The following is a 27,850-nucleotide window of genomic DNA, read 5'->3' on the forward strand; positions in this document are numbered from 1 at the left end:
TGGAATTACGAAAAGACACAAATTCCTCCAATCCTCAGTTGACAAAGCTACTTAAAAACATTTATGATTTCAGTGTATCAGGGCAATATCACTGTTTTCAATTAATTTCTTCGAGACTCACATCCATACAGTTGATGTGAATCCCTGGCACAGTGACTCTGATTAACACACCAAAAGTTACAATATCCAGTTCAAACTGAAGTAAATATATTTGGAACTTTATGATGAAAACTGACACCAGGGCTTGCTGTAGTTGTTGAATATTGCCTTTAAAGAGTGTTCTACCTTAAAGCTGTAAGGTTATTCTGCCAACTGATATTTTCAGTGGCATGTTTTTAAGCTCTGACATAGCAAACCTGTCAGCGATAGACCAGTGTAAAAGATCATGGTTAGTTCAAAAAACCTCTGTTAGAAAAGTATCCTATGAAAACGTTGAAGTGTCAGAAATCTGCAAGTAGAATTCACTTCAAATCTCCAATTCATTTTGTTTTCTATATCAGTGACAGACAGAAATACACCACTTGCATGTATTTCATATTTCAAATTCTCAACAGCAACAGAAAAGCCAACCAATGTACACAAAATTTACTAAAAATACTTCCTATTTCACCATGGTTTATACTCAGTTCACATTTTTGATAAAGAGATTAACCATTTTTTCAAATGTGTTGTTCCACTTAGAAGTATTTGTTCTTCCTGCAAGCTAAGACATACTGGTCATCTGAAAGGCTAAAAGGAAAGATAACCTTTGAATTCAAGACCAGGAAAAATATCACATGCTGAGGTAGAGAGATTGCATCACCTTCAAATTCAACAATGATGAAGTATATCCTGGGATGTGTTTTTGTTTCTGGCATATACACATTATAGAGAAACACTGGTACCCCAGAGTAAATTCAAGAGAAAAAAATCCATTAAAATGAGCTAAATTCCAACAAGTGAGCCTTACAGGAACATTTCTTCAGGATTAAAAAGGAAAAAAAATGAAAAAAAGAAAAAGGTTGAGTCATTCAGAATGAAAAATGTTTTCATAAAGAATGCAAATTTTATTTGATTACCACCTAAATACGTTCCACGGAAGAAGTTAATCAACAGCAAAGGAGATTATTAGATATACAGCATGACTAAGATTAAATTTACATGATATCTATGAATCAGTATTTATGATGAAAAAAAACAAACTAAAGCTAGAAAAATACAAATATCACAGAATCACAGAATTATCAAGGTTGGAAAAGACGTAGAAGATCATCCAGTCCAACCATCACCAATACTTCCCAGCTAAATCATATCCCTCAACACAACATTCAAACATTTCTTGAATACCCCCATGCTCAGCAACTCCACCACCTCCCTGGGCAGTGCATTCCAGTGCCTGACTACCCTTTCCAAGAAGTAATATTTCCTAATGTCCAGCCTGAATCTCCCCTGCCGCAGCTTGAAACCATTGCCTCTAGTTCTATATGGAATAAGAGCTGTATTTTCACAAGAAAAATTGTCTCACCTAATAAGATAAAACTGGAAGGACTCGCTGAGTCCATAACGTCTTCTATGCTGCATGATTTTTCATTCTATGGTTAGTCACGTAGCTGTTGCCTTTAATTTTTTGTTCTTGAAATACTTACAGTCTTGGCATTCTGCAAAGGTAGAGCACTGTGAAAAAGGGTAACTGTAGTCTATTACAATGTTAACACAGTGCACACCATCATGAAGACTTTCCTAAAAGCAAGAGAAAAAACAATCTGAAATAAAAGTAGCAGTAGACTTACAGAGTATGGCTGCTCCTTGTGCCAAAAGGGATGACAGAATTCCTTAGGTTTTTTCATTTAAGCTAAAACCACAACTTTGCTTTTAATATTTATTGTAAGGTGGACTATTTTGGAGTAAATTAACACCTATGGTGATTTTCTTAAGAATTATCACTATTCATTAAAAAAAAAAAAAAGGTTTTAAATGCCAAGAAGACATACCTAAAACTATGCAACTTCATTTAATCTTCCAAAGCCTTAATGAAAGAATGTGTTCTTATTCATTGGGAAGCCAACTGATTGTAATCAGCACAAGCTCCGAATGCAGAGAGGGTGATGGCTCCTATCTGTGCTAAGCACCCAGTAAACATTCCTCCTTCTCTTTTGAGCTGGGATTCTACTGGAACCTCTACTTTCCTACTGGAAAGTATTTCTGTTAGGTCTATTAAAACTAATAATCAGTTCCACTGCTGTGGAAAAAGAAATAAAAATAAAAATGGCAAATTTTACTCAGTAGGGAAATGACCATTTTCATAACAGAACAGAGAATGAAGACATTCTTGGTAGATAACAAATGAGATCCATAGGGTTCAACCCATCTGTTTGATTTTCCCAAACTTCTGTTATCTTTCCCCATAATGTAATGAACCCCATATACATGCTGTTTTCTTTGTCCAGGGACTCTTACCAAATTCACTAGGAAACATAAGTGGTCTTGGCATTCCCGTATGCCTTTATCAGTCTTCAGATAAAAGTGGCTTGCTTTCTGTTTCCCAGACTGGAGAGTTCTCCTGTGTTCAATTAACTGGACAAATTCAGGATGGCACTTACTTAGCCACAGATTTTTTTCCTCTAACTTTAGCAGAAACACACAGAACTTCAGAAAAAGGTGCTCCCTGAGTACCTCAAGGACCAAGTAGCTTAGTTTCAACTGGGTACATGAATTACATTCTTCTTTCTGAATTCAGTTATTTGTACCTATATGAAATACAAATATAGTCAGGTTTAACCCACACTAACATGGACCCAATTTTGTCTTGTAAAAAGAAGCGAGAAGATTAATTTTGAGATCACAAGTTGAGTTCGTATAGCTAGAAGTAAAAACATTTGTTAAAATAACAAATACAGAAGTTAGGCAGTAGCTTTAAATACGAAAGAAAAAAGGGAGAAAAGCCTGAGTCATGTTTTGAGACTTCTGTGGGAAGTAAACCTTACATATGACAGTTACTAGAGCAATGCCTCAGGTCAGAAATGCTCAAAAATGCGAGGCTCAGTGGTGATCTGACAGTCTGCACTCAGAAGCAGTTCCTTCAGCTCTATACAACAGAGGTAAAATATGCATAAGCAAGAAAAATAATGCAACCCTATATTAACCTGCCAGTATTAACCTTTAATAATCTTAAGCAATACATCGCTCCTACAAGTGTAAGGCATAAAACAAGCAGCAAGATACACTCCTTTCCACTCAACATTTCAGTTGAACTCCCTTAAAACACCTAGTTCTCAAGTAAGAATATTTGTCTTCCCATCCAGGCACACAATTAGGTATAAGCAAAACCACTTACCAACAGGAAAACAGTTCTCAAATATGACGTACACTTCTGGAGTTTCCAATTTTAGAACTAGGTCCAGCCTTTTCATTTTGGGTAAACTGGGCAGCCTGACCTGACCTCTCACAAACCAGCACTGGCGAGAACATTGTTAAAAGGCAAAGAAATCAACAACAAAAACTACTGAATGCAGGATCAAGCATTTTGGTTTGGCTTTTTTTTTTTCCTTCTTCATTAAATGGAAGGAAATAGATCATATACAAAATGCATGAGCTGGGAGCAACACAGATGAATAATGCATCCCCTACTTGTTTGCATAATGGTGTTATTTGATCTACTTTGCCTTCTCAGGCAGAGCAGAAGTAAGAAGAAATGGTTTTCCCACCTGCTTCCAGAAAGCCCTCAGCAACTCATATCCAACTGAAGGCCAAAGGATTCTACAGGATATCAATGGAAAAATCTGGGAATAAAACTCTCTAACTCCAATGTGGTGTTAGAAAGCAGGCAAGCTTTTAATTCATGATACATGCAGGGCAACTTGGGCAGCCAAGCACACTCTCTCTGAGTTCAGGTGCTATATTTATACAATTAAGAAATATACATGCAATACATTTATAGAAATGGTATCTATATTCATTCTTTTTCCGAGGACTCATCAATATATTTTCTGTCCTTCAAGAATGAGTGATACAGTCCTCTTAAGACCCTGTACTTCACCCCCTTCATTCCATCTTCATCTTCTTCACAGTGACCCCTGGCTGACTTTCAGTCGTATTTCCCCAACTTCACAAGTTTCCACGGCTTGTTATGCCATAATGAGCAACATTTTAACTTGGTTCACTTGACAAAAAAGTTTATGTGAAACCCAGGAAAAGTCCTTGCATCCGATGGATACAAAGCTCCCAGTATGTAATATATGGATAAGAAGTGGGCTGTAGGGGCATAACTGAAACAAGGATGTGATTGTACAAAATAAGACTGCCAGGCCTTCAAATTCCAAGCAAAGGTAAAACTAGAAAATACCAGAGTTTTCTTTTCCAGGAAAAAGAGAAAAGCAATAATCACAACACAACACTTCAATAACTAGAACTATATTGTCTTTTACCGGGTAAGAAACATCTCTGAACAACTTTGGTATTATTTCATTCTGAATAATCTCTACCTAAAATTTAAACCATGGATTTTTCTGTAAAATGAAATTTTACATAAATATAAATTCAGTGTCTAAAATATTAGTTAGTTCTAACTGTTGTTATAATTGCTTCCCAGATAGCATTCCACTGACTAAAAATGGTTCACTTACCCTGAATAAAATCAATTCAATTAGTAGTCCTCAATTTCTCTGTGTTTACTTATTTGATATTTAATAAAATGTCATTTTCCACCATCTGATTTATTTAGTTAATATCCTCACCATGTTCTCTCAAATAATTACATCCTCAAGTAATAAGCTCCTGTTATTTATCTTTCATTACACTTATTTTTTTATAAGCTAAGAGTCCTGCTGATCTCTTTCCTTCATTACTTCTCATGCCCGAGAGCATTTTTTTTTTAATCAATCTAATATTGTTGTAACTTCAAAATTCTAAGAGGAAAAAAAAAAATTAGCTAAACTAGGATCTTATTATTATCACCTAAAAGACTGAACTGTGTTTCATGGGGCAACAGCGTGGGCAATAGGTCATGGCTCTTCTGTAAGAATTCACTTAGGTGTACTGAAAAATAGAGCATAAATACTTCTTTCATGTCAGACATAAGCGTATGGAGACAAACAGAACCCATTTTTAAAGCTGCTGTCCTCACACAACTAACCTGACAGTACAATTTTCATATACAGAGGTTGACAAAGTAGCTCAACAACTGTAATTTTTAAGTATTTTCTTTATAAGCCATGAAGAGCTCATTTTCAAGCTTCCTATCAGCACCCATGACTGCCTAACTAATGAAAGGAAATAGATAATTCAGAATTGCCCAGCCAGGTCTAATACCCTCCCATCGCTGTTAATTACTAATCAGTACCTTAACAACTTGCTTTGTTACTGATAATCTGATTCATTACAAAACATTTGAGAAAAATCACTGGGATACCACGTGTGACTTACTTTGAGGACACGGTAAAAACACGTCTGCATCCTTTCTATCTGCTTTGTAGAAACAATCCATCATTCATTTTTCCAAGTTTTTTTTTTTTTTTTTTCTTTTTTTTTAATTTTTTGAAGTTGCCTTCAAAAGAACTAAAGCAACTCTGGTATAATGTATCAAATTGCAGAACATCTCCACGTTGCCATCTCTTCTGAAGAAACTACTGCAGGGGCCATTACTGTGTAGATAAGATTGTGGGCTGCCTCAAAATTTTCGACTATTAGATCTGCAGTATCAGTTAATGACATTTTGACAGAAACAAGAAAAAAACACTACAATTCTTTGTGAGAAAAGGAAATAAAAACAATCCTATTTTAAGGGAGCATTGAAAAATATTCATTTGGGACTCTACATTGGAAATAGCTCTCGGCAAAGCACCATCCCTCCAGCATGCAATCTGTGTGTTTTGGTCACACAGATTCTTGCATTCAACCTCCTAAGATCTATGTCAGTGTTGGCTTAGGGTAGAACTTACTTCATACAACTAGAGGGAAAAGGAAATAAAGACAGTCGATCTTAATCCCTTGCCCTTACTTTTTCCACCTGCCATGTATTGTATTGAATTGGTAAACTGTAAGTTGCTGCTTTTCTAAAAACCCATTGTCTCCTGCATAAAGATTGTCCAAGGATGTTATTATTGAGGCTCCACACTTCTGGCATCTGTTCTAAAAGAGTCACTTGATTCACATCTGTAGCTTTTCCTATGAAAAAGCCAAGCAATCTCAGGCAAGCATCCAAAATCTCATTGTTGTTTTCCTTCTCACAGACTACTTTTAGGGAGAGAGAAATGTGACCCACACAGCGCTTCTTTTCCCCATGCCTGCAGACTTCCGCAGGGCTACAAATTGTTCATTAATCTCTCCCCACAAGACGGGACGTAGCAAACACACACAAGACTGATTCAGGAATTAAACTGTAGCAGGAATATTTCAGAAGGCATAAGGAAAATTAAATTGTCCAGAGACGCCACTGGAAATCTTTTTTCTGATTTTCACTACAGAGTCCAGCTCAATAGGAGTTAGGCTGTTAACTGTCTAACTGTCCACTAAGGCAACAAGTCTGATCAATATACATGAAGAAAAAAAGATGGAATATACCTCTATTTTTGTTCTGCTGTGTTAAGAACAGACTTCACAAATGCTAGCAGAACTGGTTCAAAATAGACACAATCTGCTGCTGCGGCGAGCCAGGTGCTGCTATTTCTGCATATGTACCTCTCACAGGAGATTCACATCACACATAAAAAGTTGATTTTCTTTTTCGTGTGCATCAGTCAAGCGGTTTTGCTAAAAACTTCACAAATGTAACTGACTGAAACTGAAGCAGAAAGTTCGCTACTAATAGGGTTAGTCTAGAAAATTGCACTGCACTGTTGTATAATTGTCTAGGTCTGAAAGACTCAGCTAATTTAGTTTACAAAAGACATCAAAGAGGAGGAGACAATTTACTGTACTTCAAAAACTGCAGCAATTGAAATAGTAACAGGATCAAAGGTACCCACAATTAAATGATTCAGCACTTCTCTGACTGTACAGGATGTATTTTCAAACCAAAGGGGAGTATTAGATAATACAGTCTGACCAACTATTCAGCACAGACCACAATGCCTCAAATGAAACACCTGGAGCAGCACTGGAAGGGCTAGCATAGATCTTCCAGAAAGGCTCTGACTCTGTAATCCAGAGAGCAGGTAGGTGGGACTGCATTTGAATTTGGTTTTCCTGCTTAGCAGTGCAATTCTCACCACTCTACAGTGCTCATGGCCATTAGGGCAAAGTAAACTAATGTGTAGCTGCCTCTTGAGACTTGCTGCCCCAACACTGAAACATTTGTGCAACCATCCCACTTATTTACTAGAGGTGCTAAAATGCAAGAGAACAAAATTAATAGGAAGGGTCTCTAGAAGACATCAGAAGCATAGCTAGAGGGAAAAGCTGAGAGAAACTCTGCAGTATTTTCTCCACGGAGGAGTAAAGCAAAGCCAGAGGTAAGGAAAGGAGCTGCACACAAATAGCTTTATCTGTCTGTACCTGTGTGCTTCCCAAGTGTATCTAAAACACCAGGCTAAATGGTGACTCATTTAAATTAAGACTGCAGACCTGAGTAGAAATTCATGCAATTGTTTGGAGTTTGTTTTTTTCAAAAGAGGAAGTTGGCGTGTGATTTACAAGCAGGAGTAAATTGGCAATAAAGGTAAAGGGTCTGACTGAAGCAATATTATAATTAGGTCAAGAGGCAAAAATAATCAGTAACATCCAAGATACAGCCCTGGGGTCCCATTGTACCATGTACTAGGCAGTCATGATTTCACCTCCAGTCAAATTTCCAATGAAGAAGTACTTTAAAACATCACTACAGTAGTGGCTATCAATGCAAATCCTCTTTTAGGATGATACAATTTCAAAAGTAAGAGGAAACACCACAAGTAAGCGATGATTTTATCTCAGAAAATCCTTTCCAAAAGAGGAAGCCAGAAAGAAAAACTGATTTTGAACTACACAGAGGTTCCAGAAGAAAGACTGAGTATCTGCCAGAAACTGATGTGACCTTAACTATCTGGATCACCTCCACAGAGCTCTACTTACTGAGGGAACTTTTCTTGCACTGATGGTTAAATGGAACACAATCAATCGTAGCTGAAAAGGTGATAAGGGGAGATTGACCCACTGACACAGAGCACGGCACCACAGAGCTCTGAGTGCAACAGGTCAGCAGCTTGGCACACCCTCACAACCATCACAGATTATCATCTCTGTTCTTCAGAATTAAACAAGGATTAAAATCCTATTAATAAGAACAGTCTCTATGCCGCAAACTGAAATAATCACTTCTAACATAAAGCTATTATTACAAAATCATAGTTATTAATTAAGAGGCTCTATGGCTCTATAAACATGCACATGCAAACCCTGAATTATTTGAGATTTAAAGTAGAAATAATAGGAAAAAATCCCAAAGACTGTTCTCATATAAGTTTGTTTTAACAGAACTAAAAGGTGTGTAATAAGAGCATGAGGGAAGACATGATCTCAGGTATTTGGGACAGACAAGGGAGTTTGTATCATTGTAAAAAATTAACAGTGTTGCGCCTTGTTAGTCTTGCTACAGAATCTATTCAGCTGCAGTATAGATTTATTCTTTTCACGTTCTCTTCGTCCATCACTCTCTTCACTGGGAAGCTGAGGCTTGTAGCTGTAGATTAAGGGGAACCATCTGTGGGCACACCAACCCACTGACATGCATGGTCCTCCACATAAACCCTGATTTCTCTTTATTTCATTAATCTATGGAATTCATTTATTGTGGCTCACTTGTTCATTAGCTCCCTACAATCATGTAGCCAACAAAAATATTTTTAAGTTACACTGCTAACAAAAATGACTTAATCATACAATTTTTATTGAGAAATAACAGAAAACTAGGATAATCCACTAATACAGTATTGCAGGCACCTCAATCACCTTTGGAAAGAGAAACGCCTCCAAAATATGCATTAAACCTGTAAAAATAATTCTTTAAGTGGAAAAGTAATGTTTCATTCACACTGCTTTCCATAATTACAGACTCTAGCGATATAGTAGCCCCTTAGAAAGCAATCATCATTATGAAATCCTATCATATAGGAAAACTCAAACTTCAGAATTGAAGTTCACTCTTCACTCACAGTCTTGGAGTTATTAATCACAAATACTCTGAAAGATTCATATTGACACAGTTGAAGTATTTTATTCAGCCATTCATCTCAAGCAAGTATCCTTTAAGCTAACCACAGAAGTATTCAGTGTGGTTGAACTGCCAAGAAATGTGCCTCCTTCAGGTACTAAAACGTGGTACTCCCATTGAAGATTTCTGGAACAATATCATTTCAGGAATTTAAGCTCTACATGCAACTGCTCGTGTAATAGCATGCAAAATATGGCCCTGGTCCACAACTGCCACTCTTAGCCACTACTGGTCTTATTTGACTTCCTTTCATTTAGCACAGACAAGCTGCTTAGCCTATGCTGAAAAACACAACTGTACAATGGGATTACAGAGAATGACCTCAAGTTGCACCAGAGGAGATTCAGGTTGGATGTTAGGAAATACTTCTCTAATAGAGTGGTCAGGCACTGGAATGGGTTGGCATGGAGGGGACAGACTCACAGTCACCAGAGGTGTTGAAGAAGCAATTAGATGTTGTACTGAGGAACATGGTTTAGTGGGAAATACTGGTGATAAGTGGATGGTTGGACTGGATGATCTGACAAGTCTTCCAACCTTGGTGCTTCTGTGACTAGATAGATATGATAAGCGACAGAACTGGCCAGGTAGTATTAAAAGCTTTTAAACCTTTCTAAACCTTTCAAGAGGGAAAAAGAAGTGATGCTTTGACCTGTTAATGGCTTTCTAGACTTCCTCAACTTGTCATCACCCAGAGGTTTCCATCAGAATACAAGATTATCTTCTCAAAATGCAGAAGTAAAAGTCTTTGTGTTTCAACTTTTAGCCACTGTCTCTTGCCCTGTCATTGAATAGTATTGCAAAGAGCATGTCTCTGTCCACCTTTCCAACAGATACTTGTGCATGGATGAGACCTCATCCAATCTTCACACAACACACACTCAAAGCCCTTACACATCTCTAAGGCCTTTCACTAGACTCTATCCAGTACTCCCTTATACAGGGGAGAGCAGAGCTGGAACCAGCACTCCAGATGAAGCCTCACCAGTGCTGAGGAGAAAGGCCACCCCTCTCCACCTTCTGGCACCACTGTTCCTTTCACAGATGATTAGTTGCTGACTATCTGCCACAAGCACACACTGATAGCTCATGGCCATCTTGGTGTTCACAAGAAGCTCTGAGACCAATCTAGTTCACTTTATTTTCCAGTGTAGGAGAAAGACCATATGTTTTAGATGAAAAGTTACTGAACTTCATCCAGATTAGAACACAGCTATACCACTCCTTTAATATTACTTTCCTCACCAACCACATCTAGAGATGAAAAAATTAAGAGTAATTAGATGGCACTAATGGGAAAAAAGGCAGCTGCTATACACAGACAGAATAGCAACCCTTCAGCAACCTGCACTGTCCATTTCATGTTAGTAAATAGAATTTGATTTCCCTATGAATAACAGTTGTGGTAAATCTAGAGATAAAGTTTTACAGCAGAGGAATTATAGCCCTGATAAAAGCAGAAAACAGGGCTTATTAGAAATAAGAGATTGGCTCTTTTGTCTCTACAGTAATATCTACTTTTCCTCACCATCCCTTCCAAGCAAAGGACAAATCAAAGACAGTAAATATTTCTCTTCAATAGTTTATATGCTTAAGATGTTGAGAAGCTTTTTCTTTCACTACGTATCGTAGAAAGAATAAAACTCTTCCAAAGAATAAGCAGTAATAAGATGAAGACATTACAGTAATAGATTACAAACTAGTCAGAACAAAAAAGAAATAGTTAAAAAAAAAATATGGATTAAAAATCAAATACTCTGCATTGCTCTGTTAGATCGGTGCTTAACATATTCATGATCTAAAATAAGATTGGATGGCAAAGCAATGAAGAGGAAAAAAAATACCAATATTAAGTAGGTTAGTAATGATGCAAAACTTCTAGGAGAAAAACCCCTGCTCAGTGAATGGACGACCTGAGAGCTATCAGTTTGCAGTACTGTAAAATGCAGACAAGGACAAATCTCACAGACAAAGGAACAGGCAAATAGGAAAAAAAAAGAAAGAAAGAAAACAGTTCTTTATTTGCAGAAAGACATTGATGGGGGAAAAAAAATACCTTCTACCAGAAGTCACCAAACAAAAGTGATGGTATTTCAATATCCAAAGCTATAAAACTGTGCTCCAAAAATAAAACAAAATGAGCTTCCATTAAAGCTATTGCTATGGCTCCGTACATTGCTTTGAGTATGAAGATTCAGCAGCTATTCTCTTTAGTTTTTCATCTTGAGATCTTTAATATGTTTTCAATCTAATTTTAATTTGTTATAGGAAAAAAAGGAATGAACTTTCTCCTCAAGGCTAAATTAAACTTGTCTCTTGTGCAGGTAACTTGCAGTATAAAAAAAAAAAAAAGCAGGAGAAACAGTTGGTACATTTAATAAAAGCTTTAAGATAAGACAGACCATCTTTTTCCACTGGTTTAGTCAGAGCATTACATACACTTTCTCAAGTCTATTTTTTTCTTCCTCAACAGAAATAACTCACTGTAGAATACTTGCATAAGCTGAACTTTTGTATTTCCACAACTGAAGTGCCTTCTACAGTATATGGATTAAGAAAACAGCTGAGTACTCAAGTAATGAACAGAGCTTGCATGGTTCACACGTAGTTGGCATCCTTTGCAACAAGAAGTGGAGCAATACTGTATTTGAATAAAGAAGCTATGCCGTTTACTCTGGCCAGAGCAGTATAAGAAGTACAGATCACTAAGTACATCATGAACTTGTTCAGACAGGTTTACAAAATATCAGGATGTTTGCTTATCCTGAAGGCATCTGAAGTCTGGAGTGCATGCACTGCCATGCACCCCAAAATCCCCCTCTGAAGGTGACCCACACACTAGATCCTGGCTACAGAACAACATGACCCTCTTTCAGCTCACTTTCTTTCATCTTCCTGCAGAAACTGAACTGGAGAGAATAATCTGCACGCTTGGAAATCACATGTCAATTTCAGTCAGAATGCCCATCTGATAAAGAACATTTTGCCCATGTACAAGCTGTAAAATAATAGGTAATAATCTCACAAGATATTTTTGATACTTTTTGATTCTTTGATACCAAAGTACCACATTTATCTAATTGCGCTTAATACAGATTTTTTCAGATATCGCACAGTCTTCCAAATGTAATAGTAACAAATCCCTGAATGAAGTTCTGCTTTGTTTATGCCTAGATTTGACAAAGCTGCTATCAACTTTGCATCTGGGAAAGGTAATTCACCGCCACCTTTCCAAAGGAGAATAGCCCAGCCAGTCCCCAGGCTCTTTTCTGTAAGGTTTGTTGTGACTATGGATAGACTTGAACTTGCTGGGACAAGAAATTGAAGGTCAGTTTCTCAGTCTGTCTCCAAGGAAGAGCTATTTCCTGCACTCACTCTCTGCAAGTTGCCCTTTGCTCCTGCCAGGCATGTTTTGTGGATAGGCCTTCAGCTAACTAGATGTCTGAGCCTTTATTCTCTGTTCCTCCCAAACAGAAAGGGAAGACTTATTTCCTCACCTTACTTCTGCTGTTGAACAGCCTTTTCCCCACTGTAGTAGATGTGCTCTGAAGGGTACATCTACAAAATCAGAGTTAATATCAGTAACTTTTGGGTTACAGGAGCAGAGAACACTCCTATCTCCAATCCCTTGAACCATCTAATCTCACAGAACTGCACCTTCCTATAGGGTTTGGTGTTTTGATTGTGTTGATTCTTTTTGTTGGTGGTGGTGATTGCCCACACCCCCAAAGTTCAATCATTTCAATTTAAGGACAAAAAATTTCATGGTAAGAACAAGAGAAACAAAGGCTGAAGGATCCTAAATGCCAGCTATTGCTCCTTCCCCAGAATGAAGCTGTAACCCTTTTCTTTTTCCTTTCTCCATAATTTTACTTTTGTCATTAAATACTATATCCACATGAAATGGGACTAACACATGTTATCCAGACCTCTGCAAGGGCAAATCAAGTAAGGGCAATTTCACTTCTAACAACAACATGTCTGCAAGGACAGGACCACCAGTTCAGGTCATCAGCACTGCCCAGTATTATAATGACACATTCAGCAGAGAAAGATCTGAAAAAAAACTACCAGTAATTGATGCCATCCGTGATCACCTGCAACAAGAAAGATCTATCTATGCTATTTTTCTTTGTCAGACAGCATCACTCAACCAGTCATCTATGATTTTTCCACTTTAACTCTGGGGAAAAGGAAAACAATATCAAATAGAACCAACGCAGATGAATTTAAATGCTCAAGCTAGCACTAAGATGAAAGCAAATATTATTAAAGCTTTCTTCAGAAGAAAATGCTGAAAATTGAGATTGACTCCAGAATCATTTAAGGATTTTTTTTTTCTCCTGAAAAGGCTGTGATAGCTGTAGCTAAGCAACCTGTCTGCTCTTCATACTGCAAGTTGGTTTTCATAGCACCTTGTTTATCACTGAGAGCTCTGACAAATGCCTACCTTATTTAGCATAATCTTAGCTGAAAGAATTCCAGATTAGATCTACTCTACTGTTGTGAATGGGTCTTTCCCATGAACACACCTAATGCAAAGTTATTTTTAAAACAGCATCTTAAATGCTCTTGTGTGTATGGCATGCTCTTCAAATACACTTTATTATGTGAGCAGCCATCAGTCAGGACAGAACAGACAACCTTCCTGCTTCTGGATCCAGAATTGCTGGGGTTTCTTTGTGGGTTTTTTCCCCTCCTTTATCTGTGTATTAAATTGAACTGTTCATCTGCCTATCAGAAATATCTTTCTCTTTCAGCCTAGGATTTGATCTAGTAATTATAATCTAACACTAAAGATTTTGTTTTCTTCCAAGGGGAAATATACCCTTACTTATGTTCTCCGCCCTGATTTGGGTACATCTCTTGCCATAACTTGAACCCAATCTGTATGAACAAAAAATTAACTGTTTTGTGAACTCTTCTCATTAAAGATTGTATTACCAACACACAGTATTATTTTCAAGTTCTTCTCACTCTGACTGCATTTTTTCATTATAGTCAGGGCAGAAAATATATGTAAATATTAAGAAAAAACAGTGACACTGGACATGACCCACCCGGCTATGACTGGATGCAAACCTCCTATCATGCCTTCCCTCCCATGGAGTAGGTGCATTAAATAGCCTTATCTATTTGACAAGGGCACCAGAAAGCATCTGTTGGGAAAACACGGAAAGCACTGTTGTTCTTCCTCTCCCAGCTTAGTCCCCATTACACTTTTAATCAGACGCTCCTCTTCCCAACCTTCCACATCCATTTCAGTTGGTTGACTGTAATACTATGTTCACTATAATAAGGTTCAGTGAGCCCCAGTGTTTACACTACCTAAAGAGGAAAAAACTAACCATACTGCTCGTGTGTTTCCTTTCTCAGTAGGTTGTGCAGTTGTGTAGAATAAATACTCACAGAGTAGGCCAATGCATCTTCCTACAAACACAGACATACACACAGACAGCAACAAGCCTTTTTGTTTACTCTGCCTCTCTCATTTCCTCTAGATATTTTTGCACGTTGTCATTTTTGGAATACTGTTGAAACCCAAAGGGATGTCAGCTGAGCCTGCCTCAACAGTGCAAGCTGTTGGCAGTCTCATTAAGGGTGGTGAACAGTGTGGAAGCCACTGCAGTTTCCAGACTGATGCTGCTGGCTGGGAGTGTTCAGCCCAGCTCGATGTGCTATGCAAGCTGATTTCTTCAGACATTTCCCTGCCTTGATTTTATTGTCAGTGTCTCAACAAGGACTCTAAAGTCATTACTTAAAGCACCAGTTGTTGCTGTCAGCATTTTTGAGGAAATAACCTAATATATTAAAAGAAAAAAAAAATTTAAGATATTTCAAACACTAAAAGTGCATGCTTTCTCACTCGTACAGCCAGCTCACCCATAGAGTGAAATCACTTTGTATTTGTTATTAGGAAGCTATGGTTCTTCCCCCGTTAATTTCAGAATTACCTGCAATATCTTGTACTCTGCCTAACACATTTTGATTATTTCCAGCCCTATAAATTTTACCTACTCCATTCACTGCAGCCCCACAGAGCCCAAATTACCTGTGTATTTTTTCCATGTATGTTTCTCCTTATGTTTATAGTTTTTGACAGGGAAGAGCAGATCTGTATCTCAGAAAAACTGAGCTTTCTGCCTTAGATTTAATGGCACTGACATTAAATGGAACAGGTACCCTGGCAGGGCACTAAACAGTTTTAGCAACAAAGGGCAATTTCACAAAAGCAAAGACTTACAAAAGAGTCTGTGGAAAGACAATGCAGCTCTGAATGCTTAAGTCATTCAACAAAACTGAAAACCAGCAGCAAGGTTTAGCAACTTAAATCTCAGTTCCCATCCTTACTCTGCCTCAGACTGACTTTAGAACAGTTTCTTTTGCACTCAGTTTCCTACATTACATTCCACTTCTCATGTGTAACGAGAGGAAGATTCATTCCCCTCCAAAAATTCTCCAACCAATTTTTTTCAGAGGGAAGAGTTTTTCCTATTCTTCTCTCAGGATTTACACTTAAAGACTTAGATTTTGAAGAGAAAAGTAATTTTGAAATTACCTCCAGTATGCTTTTACAGATTCTGTTTTGTTTAAGAACACAGAACAGGATTCAGAACCCATTACAGCAAACAACAGACTTTGAACCAGTTCAGAAGGGTCACTAGAACCGGCTATTGATCCTTCTCCCTTATCTCCATTTTCCTTACATGCTTTTTAACCCTAACTGCCACACACACACGTCACCCCAAATTTTCTTCTTAGTTGCAGGAAGAAATACAACTTACCATCCCAATCCCCTGCTGAGGTTTCTATTCATAAGACATTAGGAGAAGGGGAAGCGCTTGTCAAAATATGTAATTACATTCAGAAAAGTAGCATATATTAAAAAGCACAGTTTACCAAGATATCACAGGAAACTTTATTTTCTTCTAGGAAGAAATATGGGATATTGAAAAAGTGTTCTCTCAAATTTAGAAGTCAAAATTTGACAAAGCCAAAAAAATTCCATTTGTATTTACTCTTCAAAGACCATTTGGTTCTTATTTCACAGATAGTTTAAGAAAAAAGAATTCCAGTGAAAGGTTTGTCATGCTCAGATAAGGTTAACGGATGAATTCCTCAAGAAGAACTCTCTTACTAAATTCAGATTTGGTTTTGATAAATTAGTATTTTATGACCAGTTAGGTAAACAGCTCCTAGCTTCTGGTAGAAGATTCCCAGCTTTTTAATTAAGCTTCCAGAAAATACAGAAACATGTGAGGTACGCGTATCTCATAGATGCAAATTGACACCCTTGAAAACAACATTAGATGTAATAATAAAATACATGCTATGATTTTATTTGGTTTTAAAATTGCATTGAATACATAGATCATTCAGTCTGGCCAGTCATACGATACACTGACAGAGGGAGCCGGACACAGGCTCGCAGGAGAAAGGGGAAGCAGGAAGGAATCAAACACAAACAATTAATTAGCTCTGTAAAAGTACTGACATTTCTATCAAGAACAGTTATGGTGTCCAATTCTGAATGAAGACGTTCCATTCTTCAAAAAGACCAAACTTCTTTAAATAAACACCACCAGCATCTCAGTTACTCTTACTGTACTTCACAAGGTTGGCCAGTCAAGTGATACATTAAAAGACTATTTTCATTTTAAATGTAAAATAGTAGTTTGAGTCAGATAAAGAACTTCATAAATCATTTCACTATCCCTATAAACTAATATTTCTGTACAATAACTTACCTTATGTCTTATTTGATATCAACAATCCTGAAGGGCAAGCATTTTTAAAACTCAACCATAGCACCACGCATGAAAAAATCTTTGCAGCTTATAAACCACACTCAAAGTCTTTAAAATACATAGCAATTTTACTACAAAAATCATTCACCGTGGAAAGATTTTATTGAAGTGCAGCTCAGTTCCTTAAAAACATACCTCAGAGTTGTTGAGATGACACCTGTGTGTTCCTGAGAACCACCCCTCACTCGAGCATTGGTCGATATCCACCTTCTGCAGATTTATGTCGACTTTAACAACACCTCTGGAAAAGAGAAAACAGCCTTGAACATTGTGACTACATCAATATGTTAAACTTCTTTACGATGCTATAACCTGCAAAGCAGAACTACATTTTTCTTCTAAATACAGAATTTGATGAAATGTCTGATAAGAGAAATGAGGAGATCCATGTTCCTGAAGCCAAGCCTGCAGACAGATTCTTATGTTAGACCTTACTGAGATGCATTACAAGAACTCTAAATCACACGCACTCAATAGATGTAAGGTGACAGGTATGAATAAGTTATCCGCTCCAATAATTTAATGCCCTTCACATTTTACAATGCAGCAGAGAACTAAAATAAATACAGTGGGTGACCTACACTTCTGTCTCAGACACCAGCAGCCCCATAGCCAACCCCAGAAGCACACCAAGCACTGGGGCCAGGCAGTACCCAGCACCAGGCATTATTGCCATGCCAATTTCATTCTCCCTTTTGTGCCAAAGAATGCTATTTGCCAACATAATTGTGCAAGAAGTCTTTTTCTGTATACTACCCAGATGCACACCAACTCTCCAGTGACTTCATATGCAAGAAACAACAAAGAATTAAATCAAAGCCACTCACATTCTCCTTGCTTAATCACCACTACAGCTGCATGTGCTAGTACTACAATCTCCCCCACAGAAAAGTCTTATATTTCCACCCTTTCTCAATTCCAGAAAGCTACAGCCATCTGCAGAGTACGTTCACTCCAATATATCCCCATTTCCGATGGGACAGACAATACATACAACTTTGCCCATTTCCCCTGGCTTTAAGGAACGCCATCTCCTCACGTTTGCACATCCCTGAGGAAAACAACATCCAAGTGGTCCCACCATCTCACAGCAGGGCCCATGTCTTTCTGTGGCCCCAGCCACTGCCCAGCACAACCCTGGAGAAGGCTGATTTGCTGGTGCCCCTGCAGCCCAGAGACATGCTTCCTACAACAGTCTAAACTATTTTAACACAGCTTATTTTAACACAGTGACAGGGTATCTGTCCCAGATGCCCATAAGGCACAAATAAACAGATGCAACTAAATTTCCTCAACAGGTCACATGCACATCCCACCAGGTATGTTTCTGATGTTTTCCGGACCACCTTCTTGAATACAAATACAAATGTGTAGGCTGGGAACAAGATCTGCTCCACAAGATAATGAATTCCTTGTGGCTCCATAGAGAGAGCTTGACTGCAGTCAGAAGGCCTGGGGTTAAAGCAGTTCCTTGCCTTCTTAAGTTCACACTATGGAAAGACACTCTAACAAGTGTCTCAAGCAATGCGACTGCTCTAAAGAAACTGGTTGACAGTTGATGTAGAAAGGAAAAAAGATCCACAAAAGCCTAATCTGAGAGACTCTCTGAATACCACAGGGAAGTAGATCTATTTCCTTTACAGGAAATGTACTCGCATACATTTTGTTTTTAAATGGTAGGAGAAGTTCTCCCTCTACAAATACATACGAAAGGAGAAATAAAATGAAAGTTACAAGTAAACTGATCACTGCCAGAACAGAAGTAGTTACAAAACATTCTCTCCACCCCAGCAAGAGTTTGCTACCTAGTAACATTGGCCTTTCCCACGTCTTCTATCCAAGGTGTAGCATCTCTTTGAGCAGCAGGCCTACCTGAAGAAAGTTGTGTAGCTAATGCTCCTGTATGAAGAGTAATCAAGATCATTTTTTAATCTCTTGCCAGATTCAGCTCCAGATAGACTCTGGCTTCCCTAATATCATCCTTGTCTTTATATTATTAGGGTTACCTGACCATGCTTTCACCTCCTGCGCACAGAATATCAGTCTTTTCTCACTGTACTTCTGCTGCAGTGTTTATGTTTCACAGTGACATCACAGTCCTGCTAAGATATTGCAAGGTATTGCAGCAGCTGGATGCATAATGCCTTCAAAAGCAAAAGGTTTAATAGTATGTGTGGCATTTACAGAAGGCATCATGATGGTACAGAGATACTGCTTTCACTGGGGATGCTTTGCCATTTTAAAACATCTCAGATTCATACCCCACCATCGTTACACAGAGTACACCAGTATGTACATGATGATACACTTCTGAAATTCATCTGTGATTAATACAGGAGCTGGCACAACCTGATTAACCACCCACATTTCCAGTTATTTTTTGATTCAGCATTTGGGAAACCGAACATATGGAAGAACACATCCTCCTAGTATGTACACAGACCAACTACCTGTAAATGCTACATTTATTGAACAGACTGGAAATAATTGAAGCTCTGCTACTCCTATTGAAGTGATCCAGACAAATATAACAGTACAGCAGTAGACTCAGCCTGTCAGCCTAACACATTCACCCGTACTGACAGTGCTGCTGGCTGAACCCAAGCTACAGTGGTAAGTTAATAACAATATTACTGGTAATTGTGGACCATCTGGCAAGTAAGTATATTTGGTTAATCTCCTTATAACTATAAATATTTGTTTTCTGACATGATTTAACAGCCCCTACACAAAAAAAAAAAAAAAAAAAAGACAAAGATCACAAGTCCATGTTTAACATTTTGGACAATTACAGATAGGAAAGGATTAATTGAACTGTACATAACAGATAACCATTGAAGGATGATGTCATCAAGGATTCTCTGTCAGATCAGAGGTTTGATTTAAGAGGCTTTTGTGTCCATCTAAATTTCCAGTACCACTGTTTGTTGGCATTCTGTTAGCCCCAAAATCTGTGCCAGAAATTGATTTAAGCTTATTTCCCCAGCCTACCAGCTATCTTGATAGTTTCTGTAGTTATAATATTTCATTGTAACATGTTGTAAAGTGTGTACATACAGAGGAATCCTCACCCATACTGTCACATCACAAATGACCAGAAGGAACATCTTCATGCTCTCCCAATCCAGCTTAAGCCAGGACTGCACAGAACAGCCTGCCAACATTTAAATGGCAATAAACAGTATCTTTGCCCTCTAGATCTTTAGAAGATTTTGGCACAGAGGCCATTAGAGCTCAGCTAAGCAGGCATTCAAACCTCTAGGTTTGCTCCCTTATTGCTGTATTGGTAAGAATTATAAGCAAACAAGGCAATCTGATGCCAACTATATGACCAAGATCTGTGTAACAGTGTAACCAGTTCTGCAGATATACATATATATATGAAGGGCACTAGGACTACTAATTGTATAAACCTTCTGAAACATAGAAATAAAGGGAAAATATACAAAGCAGTTCATTTAATGCTATATACCAGGGAGAAAACTCTCTCCAAGTCAAAATGAAGCCTTTCAAAAGCATCAGAAAAGCATATGTAATTTGTCATCAGTCAAATGAGGTAACACTGAAGCCTCTGTAAACATGAATCCTGCATGCCTCAGTACAGTGCAAATCTCTTCACCATTTGTTGCATTAAGCTGGGGGAAAACAAATGTATCACCACTGTGGGCTTACGTAGCCAAACAAATGCCACATGCTTTCACCAGGTACAATCAAGGTTCTTAGTGCCATCATCACACGGTGAAGCAGATGATGAATTTAAATGCCTTTCTAAATCCTTGCTGTCATATCCATTCATCCCCTGACATCATTGTTCAAAAATCTTCCTTAGCACAAAACCAGGAGACGAGAAAGGCGATTTCTTTTCACACAGAGGGTGGTGACGCACTGGAACAGGTTGCCCAAAGAGGTCATGGATGCCCCATCCCTAGAAGCATTCAAAGCCAGGCTGGATGTGGCTCTGGGCAGCCTGGTTTGATGGTTGACAACCCTGCACACAGCAGGGGGGTTGAACCTCGATGATCATTGTGATCCTTTTCAACCCAGGCCATTCTATGACTCTCTGCAGGTGTCTTAAATCTGCAGATCCCCACACCTCCAGAGGCAGGCTGCAACTAGCACAGTAACAGTTCTCAAGAGGAAACTTTGTGCACTCATTAAGTAAACTGTTGCACTCAATATTTATTTCCAAATAGCGCACACTTGACATCTGAGTCTACTTCAAAATGTCTTCAGCTGTCCATCCAAAAAAGTCCTGCTGTCCAATACACAACAGCTGACATTCAGCTGGTAAGCAACAGCCTTCTCCACGTTAAAAGTTACTTTTGAAAGTTAAGATTTAAGATTCTACATCACCAAGAAGCACCTAAAACTCATTACCTTCACAATATATTGTGACAACCAGATTCAGACTACTAGGATACATATATAACTTAGTTCTGATCTGGGCAGTTATCACCATTTTCTTATTAACAGGATAGACAGACTTACCCAGTTCTTCCACCATATCACAACTGCTGCTTTTCATTCCACTTTCACAAAAAAAGTCAGCTTTCACTAAAAATAAGCTTAACTGAAGAGTAAGATACAAGAGTGTGGGCACATGAATTAAGATTCACCTGCAAAGAAAATCCCTGTGTGCCATTTGTAACAGCACTAACAAGGGTTGAATACTTAAAGCTGAATCCTTTGTTGTCAGCAGAATTAAATGGGATTTAAAAATCAAGCCTCCAGATTTATGGCATGCAGTGCTGCCTGAGGACTTGAACTTCCCTGCATTTTAGTTGAAGAACTTCCTAGATACTTTGAGGGGTGCTGAGAATTTTGGTAGAAGATGAGATCTGTGATAAGCATGACCTCATTTAAAAATGAGGAAGTGTCAGTGACAGTAAGGTATCACACTGGATTCTTCATGAGAAACTAGTCTTGAAACTAAGTTTTGGCTGTTCAGTAAGAAATTGACATTTCTGAGATATTGCCATTACTGCCCATGGGGTCAACAAGAGGCAGAGAGAAAAGGCCTCAAGGAAAAGCGGGAAAAGTGATAGAAGAAAGAAGAGGTTAGGAACAAGAAAAGCTTTGAATCCTATGGATCCTGTACAAGAAAGATGGCCTCAGCCTAAGCACAAGCCCTCTGCTGACTCTGCAGATTTAAAGTCAGTACAAGAACTTTAAAACTAAAAAGCAGAAGCCAGTCATCAAAACAAAGGAACACTGAGCATAAACTCAAGCAGAAGATGGAACCCAAGAGGTGTTTCAGGCTCGGTATTTTAGAAGCACAAAATCTTCAGGTATCTCAGAAAAAGGCAGCCTGAGGGGAAATCTGTGAGGCTGGTGAGCAACCAGGAGGTAGGAAGAGCTCAGTGTTAACACAGCATTTGTAGAAAGCAACTTTTCTTTTTTTAATCCCTGCACACTTTAGAGCCAACAAAGCTCCTGCTTCTTAACTGTTCTGGAGAGCGCTGATGTGGCATTAGGCTGGGATGTTATTCCCGCTTTGTTCAACAGGTTCAAAACAAACCTAGGTGAATCCAAACAAGCTTAGCAAGCAATAAAGAAAAGCATGCACACAACTACACCTGACTGACAGGGAGCAACTGAACACAGAGGGTTTCTAAAGTGTCTTTGGAACACACAAGAATCACAGATCTCCAAGTAAATATCACACAAATTTAAAACCAGAAAAGCATTATTTCTCTTCCTAACTATTTAATGGAAACCAAGGTCAAATCATACCGTAGAAGACAAAAATAAAAGCTAAAATCAGAGATCAGATTAATCCATACTTACCATCAGTACTTGATCAGATACACAATTTGGAAAAAAAATAAATCGTATTGCCTATTAGTAAATGGGACAAAACCAAGATACAAGAACTCAGCATTTCCACCATTTTCATAGTGCTTCCTAAGTGCCTGCCAGAAGGACTAACTCAACACACCTATTTTGTTCTTACCTTTGGGAACACTTCTCAATCTCAGTTCAGGTTCATGAACAGACAGAATAAGAGGTGCCAACCCAGAGCTGGATCTCAGATAGCAGGAAATGCCACGTGCCCACTCCCTTCAAAAGAAGCCTTGAGAGCCTGCTGTGCTGAAAGCCTTACTCCTGGAGGATGGGGTCAAGAACAGAAGAAAGGAAATAGCAGTTTGACCTAAAAAGCCAGCTGCTCTTATTGCAACTTACTGCAGCCCTGACAACAGTTCCACAGCACACAGTACGTGTTCCAGTCCTCTCCTGGTCAGGTTTAGCTTCTTTCTCTACAAGGCTCTCTGCTGAAGTTAAAAAGGCTGAATCATGTTTCTAATAAGAACACCCTATTCCTTGTTTCTTTTCTTTCATTGTCTAGATTTCTCACCCATGACCTGATATAAAAGACACCAATATCACAGAGCGCTTTGAGGGCACTTAAATACTGAGGGTTCTATTAAAAGAAATAAATCATTGAGTAGGCATTTCTTGGCTCTCACCTCTTTTCAGGAACAGAAATCCAAAATGTTCAGTTCAAGGAAATAAATTATTCCTTTTCATGTTTAAAACCTGTTCAAATCCACCCACATCTTCAATCATGTTATATGGGCCAGGGGACATTACTGAAAAAAACATCAGCTTCACCATTTTTAAATATTTAAGATTATGTAACTAATGTATGCTGTCAAAGCTTCAGGGAGCCGCCTTAAACAGGTACACTGAATTGTTTTCCCAACTCCATACTGAGACTAGATTGGAAAGATTAAGGGGAAGCCTTCTCAAACAAAGGGTGCTTAAAGTCAGAACTTAAATCATATTTAAAAACAAAACAAGTTCTGGTTCTCTTTAAACCTACTCTTATGGGCATTTCACCAATCAATTTAACACCTGTGAAATACATACAGGCATATTCCCTAAGAAATTACTTATTTGTCATAAGTGCTTCTACTTGCTTGGTAGAATTTGCCTTCAATAGGTAAGCACCCCATTATGGGATAGAACAGGAGTGGTCTGAGTTACTTCTAACAGTACAGTGCAAGACTCTGTATTGAGCTGCATTTAGGGAAGAAGTAGCTGCATATAATTGCACAATAAATACTAACATTTGCACCAAGTATTACCTTCTAATTTAACTACAGAAAGAAAGGAGTAAGTGTCAGGAAGAAGTACTGAGTTACAACAGTTGATTGAGCCAGACTTCAGAATGAAGGTACCCAGAGATATTCCAGAATACAACACTCTTCAAGAACATGACAGACTTCAGCTTGTTGACTATGTTCCTTTCTGCCAAAGCAGCCACCATTTCATAGCATCCTCCCAGCAGTTCTTCAGAGACTGACTGCAAATACTGACCTGGATTTGGTGAAACATGGCAACATGGCCTTGCTAGAACATGGAGAAAGAAAATATCCCTGTATCCTGGAGGTATTCTGACCTCCTAGATGGAAGTAAGCAACAACCACTTCCCAAAGTGATGGCATACTACATCACAACGTTAAAGAAGATGAGAGTAGCACACAGGAGAACAATCTGAACTGCACAGAAGCAATAGCTCATTCATCAGAGACTGGGGAAAATTGATGTCATTGCACAAGGCTGAAACATCACACACAAATGTGACTAACTGTATTCAAGAAACACTGGAACAGTTCTTGAGAATAGGGACCATGGCAACAGAGAGCTCTGTGACGGGAGACTGGAGAAGGCAGGTTTGTTTAGCCTAGTAAACAAAGGTGGAAAAGGACCTGCTGCCTATAAATAGGTCGGGCAGAAAACGTCAGCCGAGAGCTATTTCAGACAGAAGGCTGTTCTGGAACAGAAACAAATGGATGAGGGCTGACTGAATGAATTTAGATCAGAAATCAGGAAAAGCTATCCAACCATTTAGGCCAGCAAAGTGGAGAGCCAAGAGGAAAAGCAACCCACTTTAAGGTGAAGCTGAGTCAGCTGATTACATTAAGTGGGCTTGTGATGCAGAAGATTGGACACTGTGACCCAGGAAGGTTTTAAAGGGGAAGAAAAAAAAGCTTGTGCTCCTAGTGGTGAAACTACTTGTACACTTCCCTTCCAGATCAAAAAGAAACCCTTCCCACAGGCCTACCAGACTGCTGCAGCAATAAAGATCCCCCATTTATCCCACAGGGAACAAGTAAAGGACTTTTAGCAAGTGGAACTTAACTCACAACATGAAGATTTTCACACCCCTCCACTTCCACTGCAGGGCTGCAGAGAGAGCGGCTGGATCACTGCATGCTGCAATGTGACTCCATGCCATTGGACAACATGAAGCAGCAGTGGAGGGTCACTGATGGATGACAAATGCCAGCATGTTCCAGCCTCTGCAGTACTAGAACTGTATTAAATACAATTAATACAATTAATTTAAATTTATACATTTAGTGCTACATTTAAATACTACTAAATACATTTGATAGCAAATTCTAGCTGCAAACCACATCAGCTCAGAGTTTTGAGAAAAGGAGAAGGGAAAAGTTAACGCCAGATTACTTTCAGTCCCTGGGAATCTTCTTGCTTCTACATGAATCTGCAGCATAAGCTAACAGGAAAGTTGTCTCCCCACCTTTGAGCAGATCTCAGATCAGCGAGAGCAGACAACAGCAAACCCTGCTAAGCAGCAGGGCAGAGTCACCACTGTTAGCTTAGTGCTGGGCTGATGTGGTCCCACCAGCATCAGACACTGGTACAATTAAAAAGCCTTTGGTTTCCCCGCTTCATCTTAGTGTGGGCCTATAGCTCGAGCTTTTGCAAGGCAACTGAAGAGATCACATTCTCTCCATCTTGGCCTTCATTTCCATTTCATATAGCTTGGCTTTCACCTTGTATGAAAGACTAATAGCAAGTGTTTACAAGAACCTTACCTGGGACAGCCACATTCTCTAACAGAAAGCACCACAACCCCGACACTTCAATAACGATGCTTTGCCTGTGACTGCACTTTCCAGAAGTCATTGCCAACGCTACTGCAGTAGTAGCATTTAAGGAACAAAACCAGTAGCAATTATTAGTCTTGCCTTTATTAAACTTTCCATTGCTACACCATGCAATGCACCCATCTGCTACAGCAATAGAAGCAGGGGCAGCGCATTTTCCTTCCTTCTAGAATCTGAGAAGACTTTTCCAAGGAGAAAATCGTGTTCACGAATTTCTTCCCCTGATGTACCATGCCATAAACCAAATGTCAGCCAAAAAGGAAGTACATAAACTGTTAGTTTCAAAGGGGCACGCACTAAACTACCATCAACAGTCTCATACCAGACTATTAAATGGAATGAGCATGTAAACCGAGCCATGAAGGGTTCCTAACAGATGGTTCAGGGATATTTTGCTGAACCAATGTAGCTTTTGAAAAAGATGGAGAGTAATATATGCTGCTTCTAACCATATGGCCTTAAATAGGAATTTAAAGCTAAACCATTGTGTCACTCAGACAGATGGTGAGGGGAAATAAGGCTTATTTCAAGAGGGACATTATAGCAATTAGTACTAGCATTCTAATAGCCAAGTTTCAGCTTTTTATTTCACATGCCTGGATTTCAAACTATTTATTCTCTCAGGAACTCACTGAAGCTTCATGTCTGTTAAGCACCAAAAACATTTGCACAAACACTAAGATGCTCCACAAGTGTTGGAAGAAATGTATTTCAAATTTACTATTTTCTATGGAGCTGCAAAGTTACTTTCTCAATATCTCAAATGATAAGCTTACTAAATAGACACCTAGTATTAACCAGAAGCAATGGAATCACCATTTGGCTACATATGTACATATGTACTTTTTCACCTGCTTCCTTACTTAGCCACCTAAAAACATACGGAGCCACTTAGAACTGCTAACCAACTCACCTCTGGTTTTGATACAAAAAAACCAACTTTAATTTCAACTGTTCAGCAACAATACAAAACTTCAACATTGTAGCATACCCCACCCCAAGGTCTCCTGAATGCCAAGAGCTTCTCCAAGCTTCAACAGGTTTAATGAACACCTTTCAAAGTATCTGAACTGCTACAATTATTTCTTTAATTGAGATGAATTCCATATGGTCAATAGAGACCAGAAAGCCCAAGGAAGCAAGGCAGTGCCCTGCATCCAGGAGGACCTCTGCTGGTGGCCTTGGTTGGCCAGAGCTGCTCTCAGATGGACCCACTGCACTGTGCGATCTGAGCATAAGAGCTACCACAGCAGCAGCAACCTACGCTGCAAAGATGCTTCCCAGCACAAGAGCTTGGTACAGAGCTGAAATTGAGATTTGGGCTCTGCTGATTAAGAAACCCTCTTTCCAAAGTTGACAGCGAGGCTTTGTTCAGCTTTACGTCAAGATCCAGTTCCTCAGATAACCGAGCATAACAACCAGCAGCTGCAACCCCACCTCCAGCATTCACTGTTACATCAGCTATCCCCCAGTAAGAGAATACCTGCCTACACTAGTTTTCACCTGCATCCTTAAGATTATTTACAGGTCTCAGACTATGAGAAGTACCCCAAACTCATCCGGAGCACCTGCTGAGGCCCAGCAGAGCTCTGCACTACAGCTCTCCTTTGGTCTTGCAAGGAATTCAGCAAACAGACTGCAGACAAGGAGCCCTGAAAGTGTGAAAATTCCAGAGCAACAGGTAACGCTACAGAGAAATAACCACCCATTCTTTATTCAGCAGATTACTTTAATGTCTAAGAACACAGGGCTACATTCACACCTGTTAGATCCCAGAGAATTTCAGATTGCTAATACAAAAATAACAGCAACCAATCACATACACAGTTGTACAGCAATCCAAGGGAGGGGGAAAACCTCTTCCAGAGCCAACAGCACAGAGGAAATCTCCATCTACTACTGAACCACTGCACAAAGCAAATCCCGTGCTCTTCTTACTCCCTAAGGGGAAAAAAAGCTGC

General features: G+C 38.9%; 1 protein-coding gene across 1 annotated transcript in view; it reads right to left on the reverse strand.

Annotated features, from left to right (window-relative positions):
* Positions 1-27,850, reverse strand: part of GPR158 (G protein-coupled receptor 158) — a 165,006-nt gene that overhangs the window by 135,478 nt on the left and 1,678 nt on the right. The window contains exon 2 of the mRNA XM_015853313.2: positions 17,107-17,212. Within this exon, the coding sequence (XP_015708799.1) occupies positions 17,107-17,212 (106 nt within the window). The remainder of the gene's footprint in view (positions 1-17,106; positions 17,213-27,850) is intronic.

This window comes from Coturnix japonica, chromosome 2 (genome assembly GCF_001577835.2).
Source record: "Coturnix japonica isolate 7356 chromosome 2, Coturnix japonica 2.1, whole genome shotgun sequence".
NCBI classification, from domain to species: Eukaryota; Metazoa; Chordata; class Aves; order Galliformes; family Phasianidae; genus Coturnix; species Coturnix japonica.